This window comes from Saccopteryx leptura, chromosome 6 (genome assembly GCF_036850995.1).
Source record: "Saccopteryx leptura isolate mSacLep1 chromosome 6, mSacLep1_pri_phased_curated, whole genome shotgun sequence".
In the NCBI taxonomy this organism is placed as follows: Eukaryota; Metazoa; Chordata; class Mammalia; order Chiroptera; family Emballonuridae; genus Saccopteryx; species Saccopteryx leptura.
Window position 1 is genome coordinate 191,935,500 of NC_089508.1, and position 23,266 is coordinate 191,958,765.

At 47.0% G+C, this 23,266-nt stretch overlaps 1 protein-coding gene across 3 annotated transcripts in view; it reads right to left on the reverse strand.

Moving 5' to 3' along the window:
• The window catches only part of CYTH3 (cytohesin 3), a 67,938-nt gene that overhangs the window by 23,591 nt on the left and 21,081 nt on the right, over window positions 1-23,266 (reverse strand). The window contains exon 1 of one of the 3 annotated variants that reach the window (XM_066388436.1): window positions 19,180-19,454. The exons of the other annotated variants lie outside the window; for them this stretch is intronic. Within the exon in view, the coding sequence (XP_066244533.1) occupies window positions 19,180-19,186 (7 nt within the window). The 5' untranslated portion in view covers window positions 19,187-19,454. Of the gene's footprint in view, window positions 1-19,179; window positions 19,455-23,266 lie in introns of those variants that run through there. 3 annotated transcript variants of the gene reach the window in all.

Genomic DNA, 23,266 nt, shown 5'->3' on the forward strand with positions numbered 1-23,266 from the left:
TGGCAGATGTGCCTGACCAGGTGGTGGCGCAGTGGATAGAGCGTCGGACTGGGATGCGGAGGACCCAGGTTCAAGACCAGCTTGAGTGCAGGCTCACCTGGTTTGAGCAAAGCTCACCAGCTTGGACCCAAGGTCTCTGGCTCAAGCAAGGGGTTACTCGGTCTGCTGAAGGCCCGTGGTCAAGGCACATATGAGAAAGCAATCAGTGAACAACTAAGGTGTTGCAACACGCAATGAAAAACTAATGATTGATGCTTCTCATCTCTCTGTTCCTGTCTGTCTGTCCCTGTCTATTCCTCTCTCTGACTCTCTGTCTCTGAAAAAAAAAAGAAAAAAGAAAAAAAAAAGAAAAAGAAATTGGCAGATGTACATGTAAAAATGGAATTTTTCTATTAAAGGCAAAAAAGTGGGGGGGAGATATAGATTTGACTAATACAATTAACAAGCTTGAACTAATGGACATAATATGCTTCATCAATTTAAAGATGCACATTTAAAACATCTCTGAAATCAACTGTGACATATATAGGTCGCTGCCTCCATATCTGTGGATGTGCTTATTATTGCCTGAAAAAAACAGAACTGCTCCTCCTTGATGTTTCTGTCACAAACACAGTCTGAGAACCAACCAGCCGATGAAACAGTAAGGGCCTGTTTGGTTAATGCTTCAAACCTCCCCTGACACCTGGTAAGACCAGGAAAGTCTCAGCATAAGAACCTGCAGAATCTGAAATACCCCCAAAACAAGAGAGCTTTCTTTTAAGAAATACTGTGTCATCCAGGCCTTTGGTGGCACAGGGGACAATACTGTGCAGAAAAATACAGATACAACTCCAGAGAAGAGAAATTCCGAGGATGGGGCTCTGGCTGGGAAGTTTCACCTGGACCAACTTATTTTGCTTTTTATACACACACACAATAGTGAGGCTTCATAAAAGTCAATGTTGAAATATGTACATTTAAAGGACTCTTTCAATCAGTAATAGTAAAAATCCTAAGGGAGAAGAAATTGTCTAATTTTACTGGCAGCTCTTCTCAGTGGGACATAAAACATAAGGATGCATCTTATGATTGATGGACATGGACGCGATCAGATCACTGTACCCAACAGCTGTGCCCCGCACACTCTTCCAGGGCACACGGAACGTTTCCGCATCCTGGTCCATGAAAAAAGAATCTCAATATACCACACAGGACTGGTGTGGTGGACGGATACAGTGGTGGACGGATACAGTGGTGGACGGATAGATACAGTGACTGGCTTTGCTGTCTGCGGGCGTGTGTCATTGTAAAGCAGAGCCTAGAAGCTCTTTTACAGTTGGGCTTCTTTTATTTTATTTTTTAAATTTTATTTATTGATTTTACAGAGAGAGGAGAAGAGAGAACAAGAAGTATCAAGTCATAGTTGCTTCACTTTAGTTGTTCATTGATTGCTTGTTGTATTTGCCTTGACCGGGCAAGCCCAGGGTTTTGAACCAGCAACCTCAGCGTTCCAAGTCAATGCTCTATCCACCGCACCACCACAGGTCAGGCACAGTTGGGCTTCTTAAGATGAATCAGTACCCACAGGACCCACTGCACAGGACCCCTGGCAAAAGTGAAGCAGAGATCCTTCTCCTGCCTGTTCATAAAGGCTGCTTCATGGGACTGAGGGGTCTTGATCCGGACTGCAGATCCCACCCGAGTTGTGGGTACACACGGAACCCAGTGAGCCCAGGGTCGCCTGGCAGGATTCGTTTAGTGACTCAGTTCTGGAGATCAGGCGAGAGCTCACTCCTCTAGCTACTCCAGGGCTACTGGGAGCACACAGTTCTCTACCACAGCCTCCCTGCCTGCTCCCAATGCTCGGACTGCTTTACACTTCTGCTGCGGAACACTCCACTGAAACAACCGCTATCATAAAGACCACATTCTCTGACCAGAGGGCAGTTCAGCTGGAAATCAGTGCCAAAACAATGACTAGGAAAACCCATTTGTCTGGAAATTAAGAAACACAATTCTAAAGAATGCACTGCTCAAAGAAGATACAAAGTAAATCAGAAAGAACTGAGAATGATGAATGATGATGAAAATACTATGTATCACTCCCTGTATGCTATAGCTAAAGCAGTATCTAGAAATTCGCAACCAAAAATGCTTATTTTAGACAATTACTAAGTTGAAAATATTAAGCTAAGCATTCACCTTTAAAATTTTGTTAAGTAGCCTGACCAGGCGGTGGTGCAGTGGATAGAGCGTCAGACTGGGATGTGGAAGGACCCAGGTTCGAGACCCCAGGATACCCAGCTTGAGCGTGGGCTCATCTGGTTTGAGCAAAAAAAGCTCACTAGCATGGACCCAAGGTCACTGGCTCAAGCGGGGGGTTACTTAGTCTGCTGAAGGCCCACGGTCATGGCACATATGAGAAAGCAATCAATGAACAACTAAGGTGTCGCAACGAAAAACTGATCATTGATGCTTCTCATCTCTCTCCGTTCCTGTCTGTCTGTCCCTATCTATCCCTCTCTCTGACTCAGTCTCTGTCCCTGTAAAAATTAAAATAAAATAAAATTTTGTTAAGTAAGTTTAAACCCAGAGGAGAATACAGAAAAGAATTCATTTCTAAAATGCAACGAAGTGCAGCCACGCTGGCAAACTGCTGGGCAGTTCCTGCAAAGGGGACCACAGGGTTTGTGCATGACCCAGTGATTCCTCCTCTATGTAATATGCCCAGGGAATGGAAACCACGCAAAAACTGGTGCCTGAAGGTTCACAGCAGCGCTACGCACAGGAGCCCGAAGGTGGAAACCACCCACACGTCCATGGTGGATGAGTGGACAAAGGGCGGGCTAGCCCTACAATGGAACATTACTCAGCCATAAAAAGTAACAAAGCACTGATGACGGTATACTAAGTGAACAAAGGAAGCAAAAAAGACCCCGCATACTGTGTGATTCCATTTACAGGAAACGCCCAGCACGGGCCAAGAACAGACAGAACAAATCTGTGGTGACAGAAATCAGAACAGTGGTTGACCTGAGGGGAGGAAGGGGCAGGGTACTGAGTGACAAAGGACAAGGACACGCTTCTCCCTAACCCTCTGGAGGGAGCCCAGCCCAGCCAACACCTCTCTATCGGGGACCAAGTTTGTGGTCATTTGTTAGAGCGGCCACAGGAAATAAGTACAAATTTTCATACCTGGAAGTAGGGTGTCGCTGTAACCAATACCCAAAAATGTGAAAGTGACATCTGAATTGAATGGTAGAAAAGAACTATTTCAGCGAGGTCATTTCTGAGGAAAGTGCACCTTTAGCATGTACAGCCTGGTTTTCCATTGCTGCTTTTGGTAAAATGCCAAGAGGAAAGAGATACTGAGAGAAAAACGGCTATGCAAAAAGGAACTAGGTCTTAATGATATGGGGAATTTGCATCCTATCCAGATTGCAAAAGAGAATAAAGTTAGGAGGTTCGCTGTCAGGAAAGTGTGCTCTAAAGAGAAAGCCGAAGGGGTGGCTGGCCAGTGTCTTGCTAATAATGCTTTGGAAGAAATAAAAAGACAGTGTTCCTTCTCACAGAAGGCTCTTTGAAGAAATTAAGCCAGTCACTCATGAATACCTTCAACCACCTCAGCAGAACTCAGCATACAGGACAGACATACAGAGGGCCCTCCTGTCTAATAAAGTGAAATACGCAGGAGACCCACAGGGTTTGTGAGACTGTCATACTAGCAGGCACACTGCTAGCTTGGAATGAAAAAGAGAGGGGACAGGCCCTGGCCGGTTGGCTCAGTGGTAGAGCGTCGGCCTGGCGTGCGGAAGTCCCAGGTTCGATTCCCAGCCAGGGCACACAGGAGGAGCGCCCATTTGCTTTTCCACCCCTCCTCCTCTCCTTCCTCTCTGTCTCTCTCTTCCCCTCCCGCAGCTGAGGCTCCACTGGAGCAAAAGATGGCCCGGGCGCTGGAGTGGCTCTGGTCGCAACAGAGCAACACCCCGGATGGGCAGAGCATCGCCCTCTGGTGGGCATGCCAGGTGGATCCCGGTCGGGCGCATGCGGGAGTCTGTCTGACTGCCTCCCCATTTCCAGCTTCAGAAAAATACAAAAAAAAAAAAAAAAGAAAAAGAGAGGGGACAAAATAAAAGAAAGCTGTCAGACATAATACTCTACAGACAGGAAAGAAGCTGATAAAACTACTCAACTGCAAACACATGATCAAGAACAAGCGAAGAGGACTTTGAGGACATAGCCCTGGGCCGACAGGGTGCAGCCCCACGCCACAGAGCAGTACTCCACGGCCCTGAGACCGAGTAAAGCAGGCTTGGTCAAATTTTGAAATTGCTTGGGACCAGTGACTCTCCTCCCTCCCTTTCATTTTTCTCATTTTTGGAATGGGAATGTAACTGCTGTCCTATGCCTGTCCCACCACTGTTTTCGGGGAACAGATGACCTGTTTTCTAACTTTCCAGAGCTCTCTCAAGAGATGAAGAGGAATTTTGCCTCGGAATGGTTCATACCCAGAGACTCACTCATCCAAATCTGGTCGAGATGATAAAATTTGGGACTTTTGAGCTGATGAATTTAGATGAGATTTTTTTTTTTTTTTTTACTTTGACGTGATGCTGTAATGGGTTGAAACTTTTCAGGATGTTGGAATGGGATAAATGTACTTTGCAAGTGGGACATGAATCTTGGTGAACTAATGACTCCCCAAAGATATGAAGGAACTAATATAAAACAAATTAAACTAACACAAACAAACACTAAGATAGATAATACCTGATACATAAAACAAACCTTAATAAACTTAAAAGAACAAAAACCATATGCAGCATGTCCTCTGACCACAATGAAATCAAGCCAGAAATCAGTACCCAGAAAAAACGTAATAGGAAAGTCTCCAAATACTGGGAAACTAAACACACTTCTAAATTAATCCATGGGATAAAGGGAAATGAAGTCTCAAGGGAAAAGAAAAACACACATTAAGCTGAGTAAAAATGAGAGTGCAACACATCAACATTTGTGAGGCATCTCAAAGGCCGTGCTGATCGAAAAATATACAGCACTAACATACTTACATTGGAGAAAAGTATTAAGTAAGTTTCATCCCCCAAAAAATAAAAGAGGAGCAAAATAAACCTAAAACAAGAAAAAATAAGAAAATACAATAAGATGAAATGCACCCATTCCTTAAATAGCAAAACGACTAGCACTCACCCTAGATAAAATTGAGAATTTGAAGAGCCTAGAACATTTCAGAAAATTAAGTTTATAATTTAAAAGTCCCTTAAAAAAATATTAATTAATTAATTTCCCAGCCCTGGCCAGTTGGCTCAGTGGTAGAGCTTCAGCCCATTGTGTGAATGTCCAGGTTCGATTCCCAGTCAGGGCACACAGGAGAAGCGCCCATCTGCTTCTCCCCCCCTACCCCCCTCTTGCAGCCGTGGCTTGACTGAGCGAGTTGGCCCCAGGCGCTGAGGATGGCTCCATAGCCTCCATCTCAGGCGCTAAGAAGAGCTCGGTTGTGGAGCAGTGGAGTTAAGGAGCAACATCCTAGATGGGCAGAGCCTCACCCCCTAGTGGGCTTGCAGAGTTGATCTCTGTTGGGGGGTGCATGAGGGTGTCTGTCACTGCCTCCCCTCCTTTCACTGAAGAAAAAAATAACAACACAACAGTTAAAAAGCAAACAACCTAATTAGAAAATAGGCAAAATACATTTCATCAATGAGCTGTACAGATGCAAACAAGCACATAAAGAGATGTTCAATATGACTAGTCAGAAAAGGCAACTCAAGGCCACTGTGACTAGAATCTATGTAAACACAATAAATTAAAAAAAAAAAAAAGACCACCGTGAGATATTACTCACATCAATTAAAACAGCTAAAATAAAATATAGCAATAATACCAAAGGCCAGTGAGGACGTGAAGAATCTGAATCTCTCCTACACTGCTGGGGGGAAGGTAAAATGGTGCAGCCCTCTGGAAAAGTTTGGCAGTTTCTTACAAAAGGAAACATACACACACTTATCATGTGACCCAGCAATATCACTCCTGGACGCTTATCCCAAAGCAAGAAAAAGTTATGTCTACACACATAAAAAAAAACCCTATACACAAATGTTCACAGCAACAGAAACAACCAGAGTGTCCTACAGTATGTGAGGGGATAAATAACTGGAGTACATCCGTCCCGTGGAATATTACTTAACCATAAAAATGAGTGAAATGCTGATACATGCATCAACGTGGATGGATTGTGAAAGCATTAGGCGGAGTGGGGGGGAAAAGCCAATCTCTAAAGGTAACACACTGTATGATTCATTCATATCACATTCCAAAATGACAATATCACAGAGAAGAAAAACAGATTAGTTAATGCTGGAGTTCAGGCTGGCAGGGAAGTGAACAGCAGGTGTGACACTACAGGGTGGCAGGAGGGAGACAGAGGTATTTGTGGTGACAGAATAGTACTGTGTCTAGATTGCGGTAGTTGTTAAGATGACACAGACAGGGGAAGACACAGTAATAAGATAACAGACCTATACATACATACTGTACTGATGTCAATTACCTGACTTTGATAATGTATTACAGTTACAGGAGATGTAACCAAGGAGAGAAAATGGGTGCTGGCAGGTGAAACCTCTCTGTACTATTATCTCTATGACTTCCTGCAAATGAACTCAAAATATAAAGTTAAACATTTTTTTTACATCACCTAAGGGAAAAAAACAGGTGTTCTCTACACCCCGGCGACTGAGCAGAAGAAGGGGTACACCCCTGATTTCCAGTTGCACGAGGCCCACGAACCACTCCCAAGAAAACTTGGCTCAAGAACAGACTGTGGTCTCTTCTGCCAGGGAGCTTATCACAGCGTCTGATGGGATGGGACCCGTCAGAGGGCCAATGAAACACCAGGCAGACTTTCAAAGACAGAACCGTCAAGGTCCATCTTCACTGAGTGACCATCAGGACTTGCACCTCTGACACTGAATGGGAAGGAGCAGGGGACAGCTAACCGTTATCTCTGTGCTCACAAGGGAAGGGCCTTGCCTTCATCATCGCATCCTTGTCACAGTGATGACATCCACTGGCCTGGAGGACCCAGTAACCTAAGGACATTCGAATATCTATGGAAGAAGCAGCCAGGTAAATGTTACATGAAGTGCTGACTCAAACTGAACCACTTCCCGATAGACTATTATAATTCACTCTAACAAAGAAATGTTCTACATTTTTGGGTGATGGTTAATTTTTATCTGACAGCACAGCTAATACGACAAAAGAACTTTCTAAAAGTAGAACCACACAACACTCTGGTTTCCTGGCTCATAACAGTCAATGAGTCAATTAATAAACTTAACCCAACTAAACACTTGTTGGCAGCTTTTACTGATAGGCAAGTAATCTTCTCCATTATCTGAAGTAAGCAAAAGTGAAAAGTATTTCCACTTGGAGAGCAGGTACTGACACCCAGATGAATTCCCCGGAATTGCAACAACAGATCACGTGTAACTACAGCAGTCAAAATCATCAAAACCCGAGGATGAGGCTAACACTGTCTTTTCAATTTCCAGATACATAATTCCCACCGATTCACAGCTCTACCCTTTTCACTCATTCTTGGAAATTTGTATTGCACACAAAGCAAAAAAAAAAAAAAAAGCACTCGTGCAGAAAAAGCCAATGAGAAGCAAAAGAAAAAGCAGCGATGACCCCATCACAGAGATCATCACAGTTAACATTTCAAGGTCCATCCCTCCAGAAGAACACAGACGCACACAGAGACCCGTATTTGCGGGACACTAACGACAGACTGATGGTGCAGGCAGCGTGTGTCCAGGCGGCACACAGATGGTGTGGTGTGTCTCTACTGCCACTGCTCTCTTATAATTAGCAGCTCACTGGTCGCTTCTCCTCCTGACCACACAAACCTGGCACTTCATAAAATACCATTCTATGCTTTAAGACAACTCGGTAAAGGTACGGTAATCGATAAAAACAAAATAAAAATCTCATAAGGGTAAGACATGTCTAATATGAAAACTTAAAGTTTCTTGGGTCACAATTTAACCTCAATCCTTCTTCGTTTATTTTAAATCAAAACTCACTCCCAAAGGGAAAAGACTGACTATACTTGATAAAGCAAATATTAATCTAAATTAGGAACATCTAACAGAGAAAGCGGACATGCATCCGCTTAACTTGAAATGCCGACCTTGTAAGCGATTTTCAAGCCCTCCAAACTTAGTTTACAAAAACCAGAGTGTGTTATTGTTGTTTTACAACATTGTAATGTTAGCTTTCCCAGGAGTCAGCAGTCAGTATGGAAATCAGGGACAGGCCTGTGGCTTTCAGTACAAGGGCCTATGTCCTTGTTTTTAAATTCCCTTCCTTCTCCAAAACTTCGTTCCTTAAGCCACACCCTCTCTTTTATCTTTAATTTTTCTCTTCCTGCTAGTTTCTTTCCATCAACTATAAACATAAACACATTCAGATCTCTCCCATCCCATCCCTGCTGAACCCACATTCCTTCAGCATTATCGCACAATCTCTTCTTTCCTCATGTAAACTATTAAGAGTATCTGCACTTGCGCACTGCTTCCTTCACAAAGGCGGGTTATGTAAATACCATTAATAAGCCTGAGTCAGGAAGTATATACTGAAATGCACTGAAACTCTAACAACAACATGGTGCTGGTAAAAAAAAAAAAAAAAAAAAAAAAACAGGTAGAAAGACCAATGGAACAGAATAGAGCCTTAAAACAGAATCACGTATTAAAAATATTTCAGAGAATAGTCTCTTCAACAAACGGTGCTGGGACAACTGAGTATCCACATGTAAAAGAGTGAGGATGAACCCCTACCTTGTACCATATCCAAAAATTAACTCAAAATGGATCAAAGGACTAAAATACAAAAAGCTAAAACCATAAAACTCCTAGAAGAAAATGTCGGGGCAAATCTCATGATGCTGGATCTGGTGATGTCTTCTTAGCTAAGGACACCAAAAGCACAAGCAACAGAAGAAAACATAAATCTGACTTCAAAATTAAGAAATTTTGTGCCTCAAAGGATACTACCTTAAGAAAGTACAAAGATAACCTACAGAATGGGAGAAAATATTTGCAAACCCTATCTGATTAGAACACATGAAGAATACACAAAGCCCTGGCCAGGTAGCTCAGTGGGTCAGAGCGCCTCCCGACATGCTGAGGTCGCCAGTTCTACTGCTAGTTAGGGCACATACAAGAACCAACCAATGACAGCAGGACTGAGTGGAACAAGTTGATGTTTCTCCCTCTGTGTCTCTCTCCTTTCTTCTCTCTCTATAAAGAAAAAATAAATAAATAAATAAATAATACATAAACTGTCCCAACTCAATGACAAACAACCCAATTTACAGGGACAGAGAGAGAGTCAGAGAGAGGGATAGATAGGGACAGACAGGAACGAAGAGATGAGAACCATCAATCACTAGTTTTTCGTTGCAACACTTTAGTTGTGCATTGATTGCTTTCTCATATGTGCCTTGACCACGGGTCTTCAGCAGACCAAGTGACCCCTTGCTCAAGTTAGCGATCTTGGGTCCAAGCTGGTGAGCTTTGTTCAAAGCAGATAAGCCCACGCTCAAGCTGGTGACCTCAGGGTCTTGAACCTGGGTCCTCCGCATCCCAGTCCAACGCTCTATCCATTGCGCCACCGCCTAGCCAGGCGACAAACAACCCAATTTAGAGTCAAAGGACCCTGGCCAGGTAGTTCAGTTGGTTGTAGCATTGTTCCAATACGCCAAGGCTGAGGATTCGGTCCCCAGTCACACACAAGAATCAACCAGTGAATGCACAGAATTACAACAACAGATAGATATTTCTCTTTTTTCCTATCTCTCTCTCTATAAAATCAATAAATAGAAACCTTTTTAATTAAAAATTCAAAGGATGTGAATAGAATAGACATTTCTCTAAAGATATACAAATACCCGACAAGCACATTGAAAAGATGCTCAATGTCACTAGGAAAGGCAAATCAAAACCACAATGCGATTGCATTTCATACTTACTAGAGGGGCTATAATATTTTTAAAATAATATTAACTTGTTGGCAAGGATGTGGAGAAATTGGAACCTTCGTCCTTTGCTAGTGGGAATGCAAACTGGTTCAGTAGCTCTGGAAGACATTTTAGCAGTTGCTAAAAAATTTCTAAACATAGAATTACCATATGACCCAGCAATACTTAAAACAAACAAATACTGTTCCTGAATGTTCATAGGGGCACTATTTCTTTTTTCCTGAAGTTGGAAACCGGGAGCAGTCAGACAGACTCCCGCATGCGCCCGACCGGGATCCACCCGGCATGCCCACCAGGGGGCGATGCTCTGCCCATCTGGGGCATCGCTCTGTTGCACCCAGAGCCATTCTAGTGCCTGAGGCAGAGGCCACAGAGCCATCCTCAGCGCCCGGGCCAACTTTGCTCCAATGGAGCCTTGGCTGCGGGAGGGGAAGAGAGAGACAGAGAGGAAGGAGAGGGGGAGAGGTGGAGAAGCAGATGAGCGCTTCTCCTGTGTGCCCTGGCCGAGAATCGAACCCAGGACTCCTGCACACCAGGCCGATGCTCTACCACCGAGCCAACCGGCCAAGGCCGGGGCACTATTTATAATGTTGATGAACATTTAGGTGGAAACAACCCAAATGTTCATCAACAGAAGAATGAGCGAACAAGTTGTGGTATATCTATACAAGGGAGTATTATTGGGGAAAAAAGAAAAAAAAAGAATTACACCTGCTACAAGATAGATGAACCTTAAATTCATGCTAAGAGAAGAAAGCCAGGTGCCAGAGACCACACACTGTAGGATTCCAGTTATGTTATATGTCCAGAAAAGGCAAATCTACAGAGACAAAGAGATTAGTGGCTAGGCAGGTAGAATTGACAGAACAGGCTGAGGGGTCTCGTCAGAGAGATGAAAACGACCTAAAACTGAGCGGGTGATGTTTGCACGACTCTGTAAATTCACGGAAAGTCATGGAGTTGTATAGTTTAACTGGGTGGATTTTATGGTGTATCAATTGTACCCTCCATAAAGCAGTTAGGAAAAACAAGGGTTTGGGCCAGTCTTTCCGTTCTGGAATCCCAGCATCCAGAACCCTCAGTCCCCACCCTGCATCGTGGGCCTGGTTTTCATGTTCACTTCCTGCGTTTTCCAGCAGAAATAAAAATAACTAGACCAGCACACAACGCACAATGGTGGGCCCCAAACAAATTCTTTTTTTTTTTTTTTTTTTGCATTTTTCCAAAGCTGGAAACAGGGAGGCAGTCAGACAGACTCCCGCATGCGCCCGACCGGGATCCACCCGGCATGCCCACCAGGGGGCGATGCTCTGCCCATCTTGGGGCGTCGCTCTGCCACAATCAGAGCCATTCTAGCGCCTGAGGCAGAGGCCACAGAGCCATCCTCAGCTCCCGGGAAAACTTTGCTCCAGTGGAGCCTCGGCTGCGGGAGGGGAAGAGAGAGACAGAGAGGAAGAAGAGGGGGAAGGGTGGAGAAGCAGATGGGCGCTTCTCCTGTGTGCCCTGGCCGGGAATTGAACCCGGGACTCCTGCACGCCAGGCCGACGCTCTACCACTGAGCCAACCGGCCAGGGCCCCAAACAAATTCTAAACCCGTGATTAGCCTGTCAAATTTTGAACAGCATGCCTAATATTAATAAAGTGCAAATTACAAGAGAAATGAAAACAAAAGTATTACCTAGGTTACGCTATCCAACAAGATGTGTCTATAATTCAGTATCACATGTCCAATGAACTGTTCACAGAAACTGCTCGGGGTGCAAAGATCAAGCTATGGGATAAATATTTTCCAAATGGGGCTTATCTCACTATGTAACCTGCAAAAATTACAAGTGGAGAAATTCTATGTTGAAAACTTTTAAAAGAAAAAAGGTGCCTGACCAGGCGGTGGCGCAGTGGATAGAGCGTCAGACTGGGATGTGGAGGACCCAGGTTCGAGACCCCAAGGTCGCCAATTTGAGTGCAGGCTCATCTGGTTTGAGCAAAGCCCACCAACTTGGACCCAAGGTCGCTGGCTCCAGCAAGGGGTTACTCGGTCTGCTGTAGCCCCATGGTCAAGGTACATATGAGAAATCAATCAATGAACAACTAAGGTCTCACAATGAAAAACTAATGATTGATGCTTCTCATCTCTCTGTTCCTGTCTGTCTGTCCCTGTCTATCCCTCTCTCTGATTCTGTTTCTATAAAAAAAAGGAAAAAGAAAAAGAGGTAATTGTTTCTAAACAAAGAAAAGGTGATGTGAAATGTTCATCACGAGGTGGCCCAGAACGTCACCCAGCGTCCCCAGCCTGACAGATCTCTCCAGGCCGAGAGGCAGTACTGGGACAAGCCTGCCTGTACCTGGCTTGTGCTTGCAGCTGGACGAATGAGACCGTGCTCAGCGTGTCCCCCACACCTGCCACAGGGCCATACCCACGACACCGCCCGGAAGTGGTGCACACACTTGCCCATTCCTGTGGGGAGCCCGCGCCAGACTTCCACCTTCATAGGAGACCCAGCTGCACCACATCTGACACCGTGCTTCCTGTTCCCAAACATCTACAAGGTGGAAGGCCGAGGAATCTCACGTGAAATGAGGGTGAGGCCTGGGGAGGACTGAGTGCTATTTTAGGGCAAAGCAGGCAAACCCAGGAAAATCCATGTGGTTTCTGTCTCCCCATCCAGGAAGAAATGCGCGGCCAACGGTCTGGGTGGAAAGCCCCAGCCAGAGGGAGCCTCGGCCAGCCAGGGTCCTAGCAACCTTCCTGTTACCTCCTGCCGTTTCAGCCCAGCTTGTCAGCATCTCCAAGTAAAACAAGAGGACGTGTCGGAGGTCATGAGAACCTGACAGTTCCTTTAGGACATAGGTGGGCAAGGCAAGTAGGCTGGCACTGGATAGAGTCCCCCAGATGGGTCAAGAAAGAGGGCAGAGCTGGCACATGGGTGTGTTCGCCCCCTCCGCTAAGCCCAGGAAATGACAGGAAAGGTTTTATTTTTTTATTTTTTTATTTTTTTTATAGAGACAGAGAGAGAGTCAGAGAGAGGGATAGATAGGGACAGACAGACAGGAACAGAGAGAGATGAGAAGCATCAATCATCAGTTTTTCACTGCGACACCTTAGTTATTCATTGATTGCTTTCTCATATGTGCCTTGACTGGGGGGCTACAGCAGACCGAGTAACCCCTTGCTCGAGCCAGCGACCTTAAGTCCAAGCTGGTGAGCTTTGCTCAAACCAGATGAGCCCGCGCTCAAGCTGGCGACCTCGGGGTCTCGAACCTGGGTCCTCCCTCCGCATCCCAGTCCAATGCTCTATCCATTGCGCAACTGCCTGTGGATAGAGCAGGAGATGTTTTAAAATAGGGAGAAATCACTAACAGCCTAGAAATGCTGAAACCGCTACAAAAAAAAAAAAAGAAGAAGAAGAAAGTGGATAGGAACAGATTGAAGGAGAAATCAAATTCAAGGGAAAACCGAAAGCAGTAACACAGCTGCGAGCTCAAATGGTAAAGGAGTTTTAAGTCTCGAGTCAGTGAATATGCAAACGGTTCAAGAGGAGAGTCAAGTAGTACAGACAGGCTTATCATGAAAAACATATGACCAGCTCCATAGATGGAAAACAGCATTTGATACAATTTAACAGCCCTTCCTAATTTAAAAAAAAAAAATGAAATGAACTAAGAATAGATTTCTTAACCTAGTGAAAGATCTGTGACAGAAACCGACCACAAACGTCACACTCGGAACGAGGATGCCACCGTCACGACGGCTGCTCGACACAGGCGGCCTCGCAGCCTCTCCATCAGCCAAGTTTTCCATAATTAGCACATTTGTATTTCCCCACCCAAACGCTGCTGAATTCTCTGTGTCTCTTCCAAGCCAACGATATCTTATACACTTTATTGAAAATGTTATGATTCCTCAAGCAGGAAACTGAACCGCGAACATGAACAAGCAACCTTCCAGGACCTGCGTGGAAGGAGGGCATAGAAGCGGTCACTTCTTATGTACGTTAAGAGCCTCGGATCTTGACATCAGGTCTGTTGCTTTTAATCATGAAAATGTGGGAGGTGGACTAGATTTCAACAAGCAGACCACTCAGGTTCACCTGGACTCAGATTCTCTGACTTAGGAAAGTATTTGTTAGTAATGGGCGTGGGTGTGAAAATGTGACGCTTCTGCTTGTTTTATATCCTTCTTTATAACTCTGCCAAGCCCAGGCTCCAGGAAGAACCATCTAAGAAACAACCGTCCTGGTTCCCCATTCCCTTTTGTTCAGCTCGAGCCCCTGCTGCCGGCCCATCACCTCTGTCCTGCTGCAGGGGCAGGTGACAGAGAACAGATCACACAGCACATCTGGAAAGGAAGCAGTGTGTCCCTGCCTCACATACATTTGCTTCAGAACTCATCCTTTTCTGTGTCCATGGGACAGAAGGACACACTTCACATGCCCTCTGTCCAGGCTCTGTTCAAAATCCTTAGCTCCAAAGGGGAGTATTTGGGGGGAGGGACAGGGCTGGAAAGAAGTCTTTGTGAGGGAAGAACTGGGTTCCCAAGTTGTGTGGGAGAGTGGGATTCAGGGGTCAGGCCACACTGAAAGGGCTGTGCTGGCAGCAAAGAGACTCCCCCCAAATGACCTTAAAAATAAAAAATGAGCAATTTTAAAGCGAGGAGAGAAGGCAAAAGAACTTCTGATCTGCATCCAGACCATACTCAACTTTCACATTTAGCTTCTGGCAATCTGGCCGTTGCCCTCGGAGAAGTGTGGTCCCACTGTCTCTCTATCCACCCCTCCCACTGGCCAGAGCCACGGGATTCCCTCACACTCTGGTTTTAAGAATGTAAAACCGCCTGTGTTTATAGGTTTCCCCCTTCCACTCTGTCTTCTCTTCTTTTCCTTTATTCCAGTAAGGGGAAAAGCACCTCATTTGTTTGACACTCTACTTGGGAACCGGTGTGTCGCTGAGGACGCAGGGACAGGAAGGCATGAGATGCCGTGCCGCCCGGCTGAGACCCTTTGTGCCGAAGGCTCTGGAGCGCACACACACGGGACACAGAGAGCTGCTGTGTGCACACAACGACTGCACGTCCTCGGAGCAGCCACAGATGTCGAACAGCTGTCCGGCAGCAGGAGAAAACAAAGGAGAAGATAAAACTTGAATCAGCCAAAGCAGGGGTCGGCAAACCGCGGCTGGCGAGTCACATGGGGCTCTTTGGCCCCTTGAGTGTGGCTCTTCCACAAAGTACCACGTGCGGGTGCTACCGCGATAAGGAATGTACCTACCTATATAGTTTAAGATTAAACAATTTGGCCCTCAAAAGAAATTTCAATCGTTGTACTGTTGATACTTGGCTCTGTTGACTAATGAGTCTGCCGATCACTGAGCCAAAGAAAGTGCAGCGGGAATCCAGGGAGGAAACGTGAGGTCATTCAGGGAAAGTCGGCCAGGTCGCCAGACTACCCCGACCGACGATTCAGATGTCAAAGCTGTTACGTCTGAATTTTAAATATGTCCTCAAATGGTAAAACGCTTCTGCTTCTACTTTTAAAAACACAGTCTTGCCAAGCAGACCCCAAGAAAATGCAACTCTGGGTCCACACCTCCTCTCCACACTTCTAGCCTTGCATAAATTATTTAATCTAGTTACACCTCAGTTTTCTCCTCTGTACAATGGAGCATACAGTACCTAGAGGATTGTTGTGAGAATTACAAGTCAGCTACCACGCCAAATGCAAAGTGCTTAGCACAACCTCTGGCACATGGTAGATGATAAATGGTAACCGCTGGTATTGTTGCTATAGTTATTGTTATTACAACATCAATTACTATTAACATCCTTTACCTAGAAACTTACAGGAGTTTTTCTCCTTCAAGTAAAGACTCAGGCACCTAAAGGTAAAAATACCTATTCCCCTCCAAAAAAATTAAAATTAAAATATCTAGCTCTGACCAGATAGCTCAGTTGGTTAGAGTGTCACCCCAATGCACAAAGGTTGAGGGTTCAATTCCTGGACACGGCACATACAGGAACAGATTGATGTTTCTGTTTCTCTCTGCCTTACTCTCTCTGTAAAATCAGTAAGTAAATTTAAAATAAGTAAATAGTAAAAATACCTATTCCCATTCTACCAGGCAGAAAAGAATTTTGGGGGGAGGTTTTTTTGGCTTTTTTTTTTTATCTATAGAAAGCATCAAATGACAAATACAAACCCCAAACAGAAAGAAGTCAAAAATAAAAACTTGGAATCCAATATTTGTATTCCAGTCTATCACTCAGCAGACTTAAGGAATGTTCTGTGATTTGGACTAGAATTACAATTTGAAGTACGTTCATAACCATGCAGTTGACATGGTAAAGGCCCCGGTGAGTCTCCGTGCTTATAGCAGGAGACCAGGCATGCGCTCAGAGGACAGCACCCCAGGCCGCCGCTCACTGATGACGCAGCTCTGACGCGGAAGGGTGTCTACGAGGTAACAACATGGCAAGGGCAGGGGAAGAAATCATAAGTACGCAGCACTCTGTTCCTGTTTTGAAAAATATCTATATTCACTCACAGAAAAATCAAGTTATACAAACCAAAATGGTGATGATGGTAGAATAATAGGTGATTTTTATTCTCCTTTTTGTAAGTTTCTGAAAAATTTCAGGACCTTGTACTTTTGCCATAGGAAAAAAAATCACTAATGCTACTGCATCTTAAAATAAGAAATTCCTCTGTGGCTGAACAGGTAACATGCACACTACGGCTCCACGACCAGCTTCCCTCTACGCTCCCGGCGGGGTCTCCTCTTCCCCTGAGGGGGTCTGGGCCTCACCGTTCCTGGGGTCCTTCCTCTTGGCCTTTCCCCTCTCAACTGTACCAACTACAGCGGCACTTCCATTTATGTATTTACTACTGCTGAACACCTGGCCCAGCAGGAGGGGAGGTTCATGGTGACAGAAACCACAAGGCCTCCGCCAGTGTATGCCTCCGCCCAATAGGGCAAGACCGCGTTCCCGTGCACCCTCCTTGCTAGTACAGAACTCTGGTAGATTCTACGAGGGGCAAGAGTAACAGAAAACTTAGACTGAGGCTTGGGAAAGGCTAAGGAAGTGACATTCACAGTGACCCAGCGGCTGAGCAGGAAGTGAGGAACTGGCTCACAGCCCGTGTGACATCACAGCAGTGCCCCCCAGGGAGAGGGAGCCAGTGCATCTCCCAAGAACCCTCACCCAGGGGTGTTCAGCACCTGGCGGTCTCTGCGGGCTCAGAAACCAAATCAGAAGAAATGTACACCCAAGAAATGTATATTTCAAATCAGCCTGGACATTAATCTGTTTACAATAATATAACTGCCAAATAAACGTGACCCCTTGAGCACACACACACTGCAGTCTCTGTGCAATCTACCCCAGGTAACGGAAGACTAGAAATGAACATGATCATGATCATCACATATCTCCCAAGTGGGAGGCCCATTCGTAAAGGAAAATTGCTGTGGGCACATGAACAAACCAGCAGGGAGGAGTTCAAATGGTGGTCAGGGCATCGGATCCCGGCCTGACGCCCCCACGCCGCCCCTCCACAGGGAGGCTACGCAAAGCCCTGGGCTCACGGCTAACGCTTGCTGTGTGTATCTTCACTTCTGGGAGGCCAAAGGTACAGCTCCGTCTCTGCCTCGAGCCAATCCCTTCAGATGCCCTCCTACGTGGACACATTCCGTTCTTGTCTCTGGTGAGACAAGCGACCACCCGTCTCCTCCCGAGGGGACTGCACTGGTTTTACAGTCTATATCCCTAAGATGGCAATCAGCTTCCCCCATCCACAAACGGAGAATACTTCATTGCACTCCTGAAAAGCCTCAGAACAAGGCCCTCTTCCAAATTCTCTTATCTTAAAATTCTCCTCTGACCGTAGCCTGGAACCGGCTTATTCTGCTTTCATGACCCCACCTCCCAGAACTGAAACCGGCCTCAACTGTGGTCTCCCCACACCCTCAAGGCTCCCCTTCCCTCCTCAACAACCCAAGATGCACCTTCCCAATGGTTTCCCTGCCTTCCAGCCCGCCCAACAGGCCCGCTGCCACACTCAACCCTTTAATCCCACCCAGACAGGAGCACGACTCTGATTACTAAACTAGGGGGCAAGTCAGCTTGCCTTTGGGAGGACAGCACCCAGACTCAGGAAGGCCCTGGAGTCGTGGCTGCAGGAGAAGCCCGGAGCACCCAGGGGTTAAACGTGCCCCGATTCTCACTGCTGAGCTTGGGGACAGAGGGTCAGGTGTCCCCACAAGACGGTGACCAGGGACCTCTACCCAGTCTCTTCCTGCTTCTCTCCTCCCGACGCGGCTCCCGTCCGTGCTGAGCCCACAGGGGCGCAGGGGACTCCCCACCTCACGGTCTCCCGTAGGAAACAGGTCTCAGGAAGTGTGAGAGCCTGAGCCTGTTCTCCCGAGCCCTCCTGTCATCAGCCTGTTCAATGAGACGTGCCACTCAGGGCTCTGGTCAGGAAAGTGTGACAAAGACTTCAGAAATCACGTTGTGAGGGCCAGCAACACCGGGGCCCAGTGGTGACAGCCGCAGCAGCAGCCATGGGCAACCTACCACAGACCGGTCATGTGGCCTGGCTGCGGCTGCGGCTGTGGCTGTGGCTGCCCAACTTCCTCTGGCTTTCGCCCGCTTTCTGGGCGTGGCTCTCTAGACTTCCCGTAGGGGCCACGCATAACTCCCCCGCTTCCCAGCGATTTCCCTATAGACCAGATCGGCCCGAGTCACGTTCTGTGATTTGCGACCAGAAACCCTGACAGGTGCGGCAGGTGCCTGCCATCAGCGACAGCGTCGGTGCTCCTGATACTTCACCCCCCATCGTGGCAGCTCTGGGCGGCTCCTTTGGTCCCTGGAAACCCACCCCGTCAGCTCTACATCTCCAGCCCAGCCCGTCTCAGTCTCCGGTGTGCCAGGGTTCCTCCTTCTTCCAAGTTCCTTAACTCTCGCCGCTCCCTAAGCATCACATCTCAGTCACCCCGTTCCCCAGTATCCACTCCCCTCAGTTCTCTTGCTTCAACTCTCAGCCAGGTGCTGGTCCGTCCAGTATATTCGGTTGCATGCCAGCTTAGCCAGGATATCCTGATACAGCTTAGCTGTATCACCATGTCCAGAAGGTACTTACGTATCATCTCATCCTCTACCAGCTCTGTCCTATGCCACGGAGCCCTCTTCAGTCCCCTCTGTCACGCGCAGCAAGGGCCTGGGGAGGTAGACCTCCGGAGAGCTTTCTCAACAACAAGAGTTCTGGGAGTCGGCTGGCTCTCAAGTATGTAAATACTGGCAAGTAGGTACCCGCTGCCTTGGAAAAGGAATCAGCTTATCTTCTGGGTTCTGCGCAGGGTTTGCCTTGCCAATAATTCCATATGCACTGATCTAATTTGCATCTGGACCAAGGAGCCTCTTAGAGGAAAAGGAGAAAGGCCCCGATTCCTTTATGTTAGAAGTTCCAAGGGAATCTGACACTGGATGTCCCTAACACAGGTCTGCTGGCAAGCAAGGACACGAAAAGCCCCAAACAGGATGTCATCACGAGTGGGTGACTCAGGTTTACTATCCCAGCCTGGATGCTCATGGAAAGGGCTAGTTTCAGCACAGCTTGTCCTTAAGACTGGGAGCCCCTGGGGACCAGTGACCTGGCCAAGCAGCTGTGCTCAGCTGGGCATGTGAGTGCAAACCAAGAGAGCTGCAACCCTGGACCCTCCAGCTGTCTCAGCGCACGGCTGGACTAACCCCTTAGAATTAATGACTCCTGTGCAGTTCTACTGGACAATTCCCAGGTCAAAGAGTCATCCTGGAAGAGACTGTGGACTTCCTAACAATTAGCGATGAGACAGACTGAGTGATGAGTTGAAGAGGAATTGGGGCCCAAGCTGGTCGTTATATCCTGAATGGATCTTTTTTTATTTTATTTTATTTTTTTACAGAGACAGAGAGTCAGAGAGAGGGATAGATAGGGACAGACAGACAGGAATGGAGAGAGATGAGAAGCATCAATCATCAGTTTTTCGTTGCGCGCTGCAACACCTTAATTGTTCATGGATTGCTTTCTCATACATGCCTTGACCGCGGGCCTTCAGCAGACCGAGTAACCCCTTGCTCGAGCCAGAGACCTTGGGTCCAAGCTGGTGAGCTTTTGCTCAAACCAGATGAGCCCTCGCTCAAGCTGGCGACCTCGGGATCTTGAACCTGGGTCTTCTGCATCCCAGTCTGACACTCTATCCACTGCGTCACCGCCCAGTCAGGCTCCTGAGTGGTTCTTACCCACCTGCTCAGCAAAAGAATGGCAGGCTCGGATGCTTCACTTAAATGACTCCTATCTGGTCCTCAGAGACGGTTCCCACCGCATCTCCCACCAGAGCCGCAGTCCCACCGGATGCTGACCCGGAGCCACAGTGCCACACCGCCCACTGTGCGTGGACTACCTCCTCAGGGCATGCCACCCCTCCCTTCCCCGCCGGCCGGACTCATCTCATACAGCCCACCACTGCTTCCCCACGATGCTGCCCTGGTCACCGTGGTCAGAACCATCTCTCCCCAAGGACTCCCGCGTTGTAGCCTGCATCTCTACCAAGCACGTGTCCCGTGCTCCACGTTACATCTTGTGTAACTTTGTGGTTCTCGGAAACTGTCCCCGGGTTCTTTCTTAGACACAGCAGTCACTCAACTGCTATTACTCTGAAACGGAGAATGAAACGCCACATGTCAGTCAAGTCATACAACAGACGGAGCGTGTCTTGAGGCTAATGTATATACTTCCATCTTCTCAGGAAATCAAGGACATTAGAAAGCTACCTGAAGGAGAAGCTCCAAGTCCTGGTCTCCTCTCCACAACCCTATACGACCAAAACAGTGTCTCCTATTACAGAAAAATGATTAAGGAAAATCAGTCTAGACCAGTAGATACAAATCAAGCCCTGTTAAAAGAGATTTTGAAGAGTCTGTACAGACGGGATGGGCTGTGGGTGAGGCAGGCAGTCCCGCACACGGCTGGGGGGAGTCAACCCCGTGAACGGGTGTGGAGGTAGGTCTACCAACGTCTACCAATGTCTCAAACTCCTTCTCCTTTCGCCTCTGGTATCTTCCTTTTGAAAATTTCTCTCTTACACAAGGCTATTATTCATTGCAACATAGTATCAAAAGACCAGACAACCAAAGTGTCCATCATAAGGTGCTGGTTAAATAATAACTGGTACATCCACACAATGGACTGCTATGTAGCTGTTAAAAAAAAAAAAAAGAGAAGGCCCTGGCCGGTTGGCTCAGTGGTAGAGCGTCGGCCTGGTGTGCAGAAGTCCCGGGTTCGATTCCCAGCCAGGGCACACAGGAGAAGCGCCCATCTGCTTCTCCACCCCTCCCCCTCTCCTTCCTCTCTGTCTCTCTCTTCCCCTCCCGCAGCCAAGGCTCCATTGGAGCAAAAGATGGCCTGGGCGCTGGGGATGGCTCCTTGGCCTCTGCCCCAGGCGACAGAGTGACGCCCTGATGGGCAGAGGATCGCCCCCTGGTGGGCGTGCCGGGTGGATCCCGGTCGGGCGCATGCGGGAGTCTGTCTGACTGCCTCCCCGTTTCCAGCTTCAGAAAAATACAAAAAAAAAAGAGAAAACACTCTATGTAACAATATGGAATGACTTCTAGGAAATAATGAGAAAAGGCAAAGTATAAAAGAGAGCAGTGATAAGAATTTATCTTTTGATTATAACTGCACATGTAAACACTGTAAGGCTAAACAAGAAGCCAACGAAAATGATTACTTCTAAGACGCAGGCCAGGGGAGAAGAGGCTGGTGTGTGTGCCTACGGAGGGAGGGAGGGAGGGAGGGAGGGAGGGAGGGAGGGAGGGAGGGAGGGAGGGAACGCAGCAGGGTACCTTTCGCAACAAAGCCACCGCTCAGCAGCAGAGCAGGAGCCGGGATTAACAGAAATTCTGTCACGCAATCATTGAACGCCACACTGCCCACGGCCTCCACTCCGCCCCGCACTCCCTGCACCCGTACTGCTTGCTCAAGGCAGCCCCTGTGCTGTGATTCCACGTGAGCCCAGGACCACCAACCCACGGCTGCTGCAGGGGACAGTGCTCCCGTGAGAGAAGAGCCGAAACAGAGCCAGAGGAGAGACCCACAGCCACGCAGGCTCCCCAGCTTTCCACCTCTGCGACCTACTTTTCATTTCCAAGTGGCTACCTCTGAACTATTTTTTTTTTAACCAAACTGGTACCGATATTGTTCTGATTATCAATGTCAAAAATGAAACAGCAGAGATCCCCTCAGTCAGGAGAAAGGCAGGGCTTTCCTCGTCCCCACCGCCTCCCCCCCCCCACCTATTTCACAGCTTCCGTGGGGGCAGCTCGGACCCACAACTCCTGCTGCTGGTTCTCTTGCAGAATAACAGGTTTGTTCCTTTCATTACATATCTTCTCTTCCAGGAATTATTTACAGCATTTGAATTGTTACGTGTAACCAAATTTATAATTGTTTAGACTTAAATTTATTTTTAAATGACTTCAATTTAATGTAAGTTTTATATCCCAACCTTCTACTTCCCGAGTTGTTTCAACTCATCTTTTAGTGGATTCAAATATATCTTTGAAAAAGTTTTCTTTTCAAGAAAAATTCACAGATGGTATTTCAGGAATATTTTGGGTACAAATTGCAGGGCGGGGGGAGGCAAACAGCCTTAAAGACTAAGGAATCACAGAGGCTCACAGGATTGCTGAGTACAGGGGACAGGAGGAGTGCCCTCCCCTCCCCCAAGGCAGTGTGCTGGCTCTGATGTCTCTGCACCTTTAAAGAACACCTTTCTGTTGCCTTCACAGAAGAGCAACAGTTAGTACAATCATTTAATTATTGGTTAAAACCTTTCACCCTCAAAACCTCTCAGCCTCGGCTCTATCTTCTGGTAATGTAGAAAAATCTACACCACCCTGATTTTTCCCTCTTTGTAAGCAGCCTGCCACCGCCCCTACTGACAGGCTGTTCACAGGGTCCTTTCTTTTCTTTATCCTTAAATTTAAAAATCTCACCAACCAACAGTTGTTCTTCCCACCAAGTCCAACCACTGAGGAATGAGCCCTTTCAGCCTGCAGAGAGGGTGGGTAGGTTTGGTTGTTTGTTTCAGCTCCAGTAGACTTTCCCTCTTTGTGTCTGTTACTATTTCCATTCTACTGACACTTGTCTTGGAAGCTTCTTCAGGAACAACACTTCCTTAGACCACAGC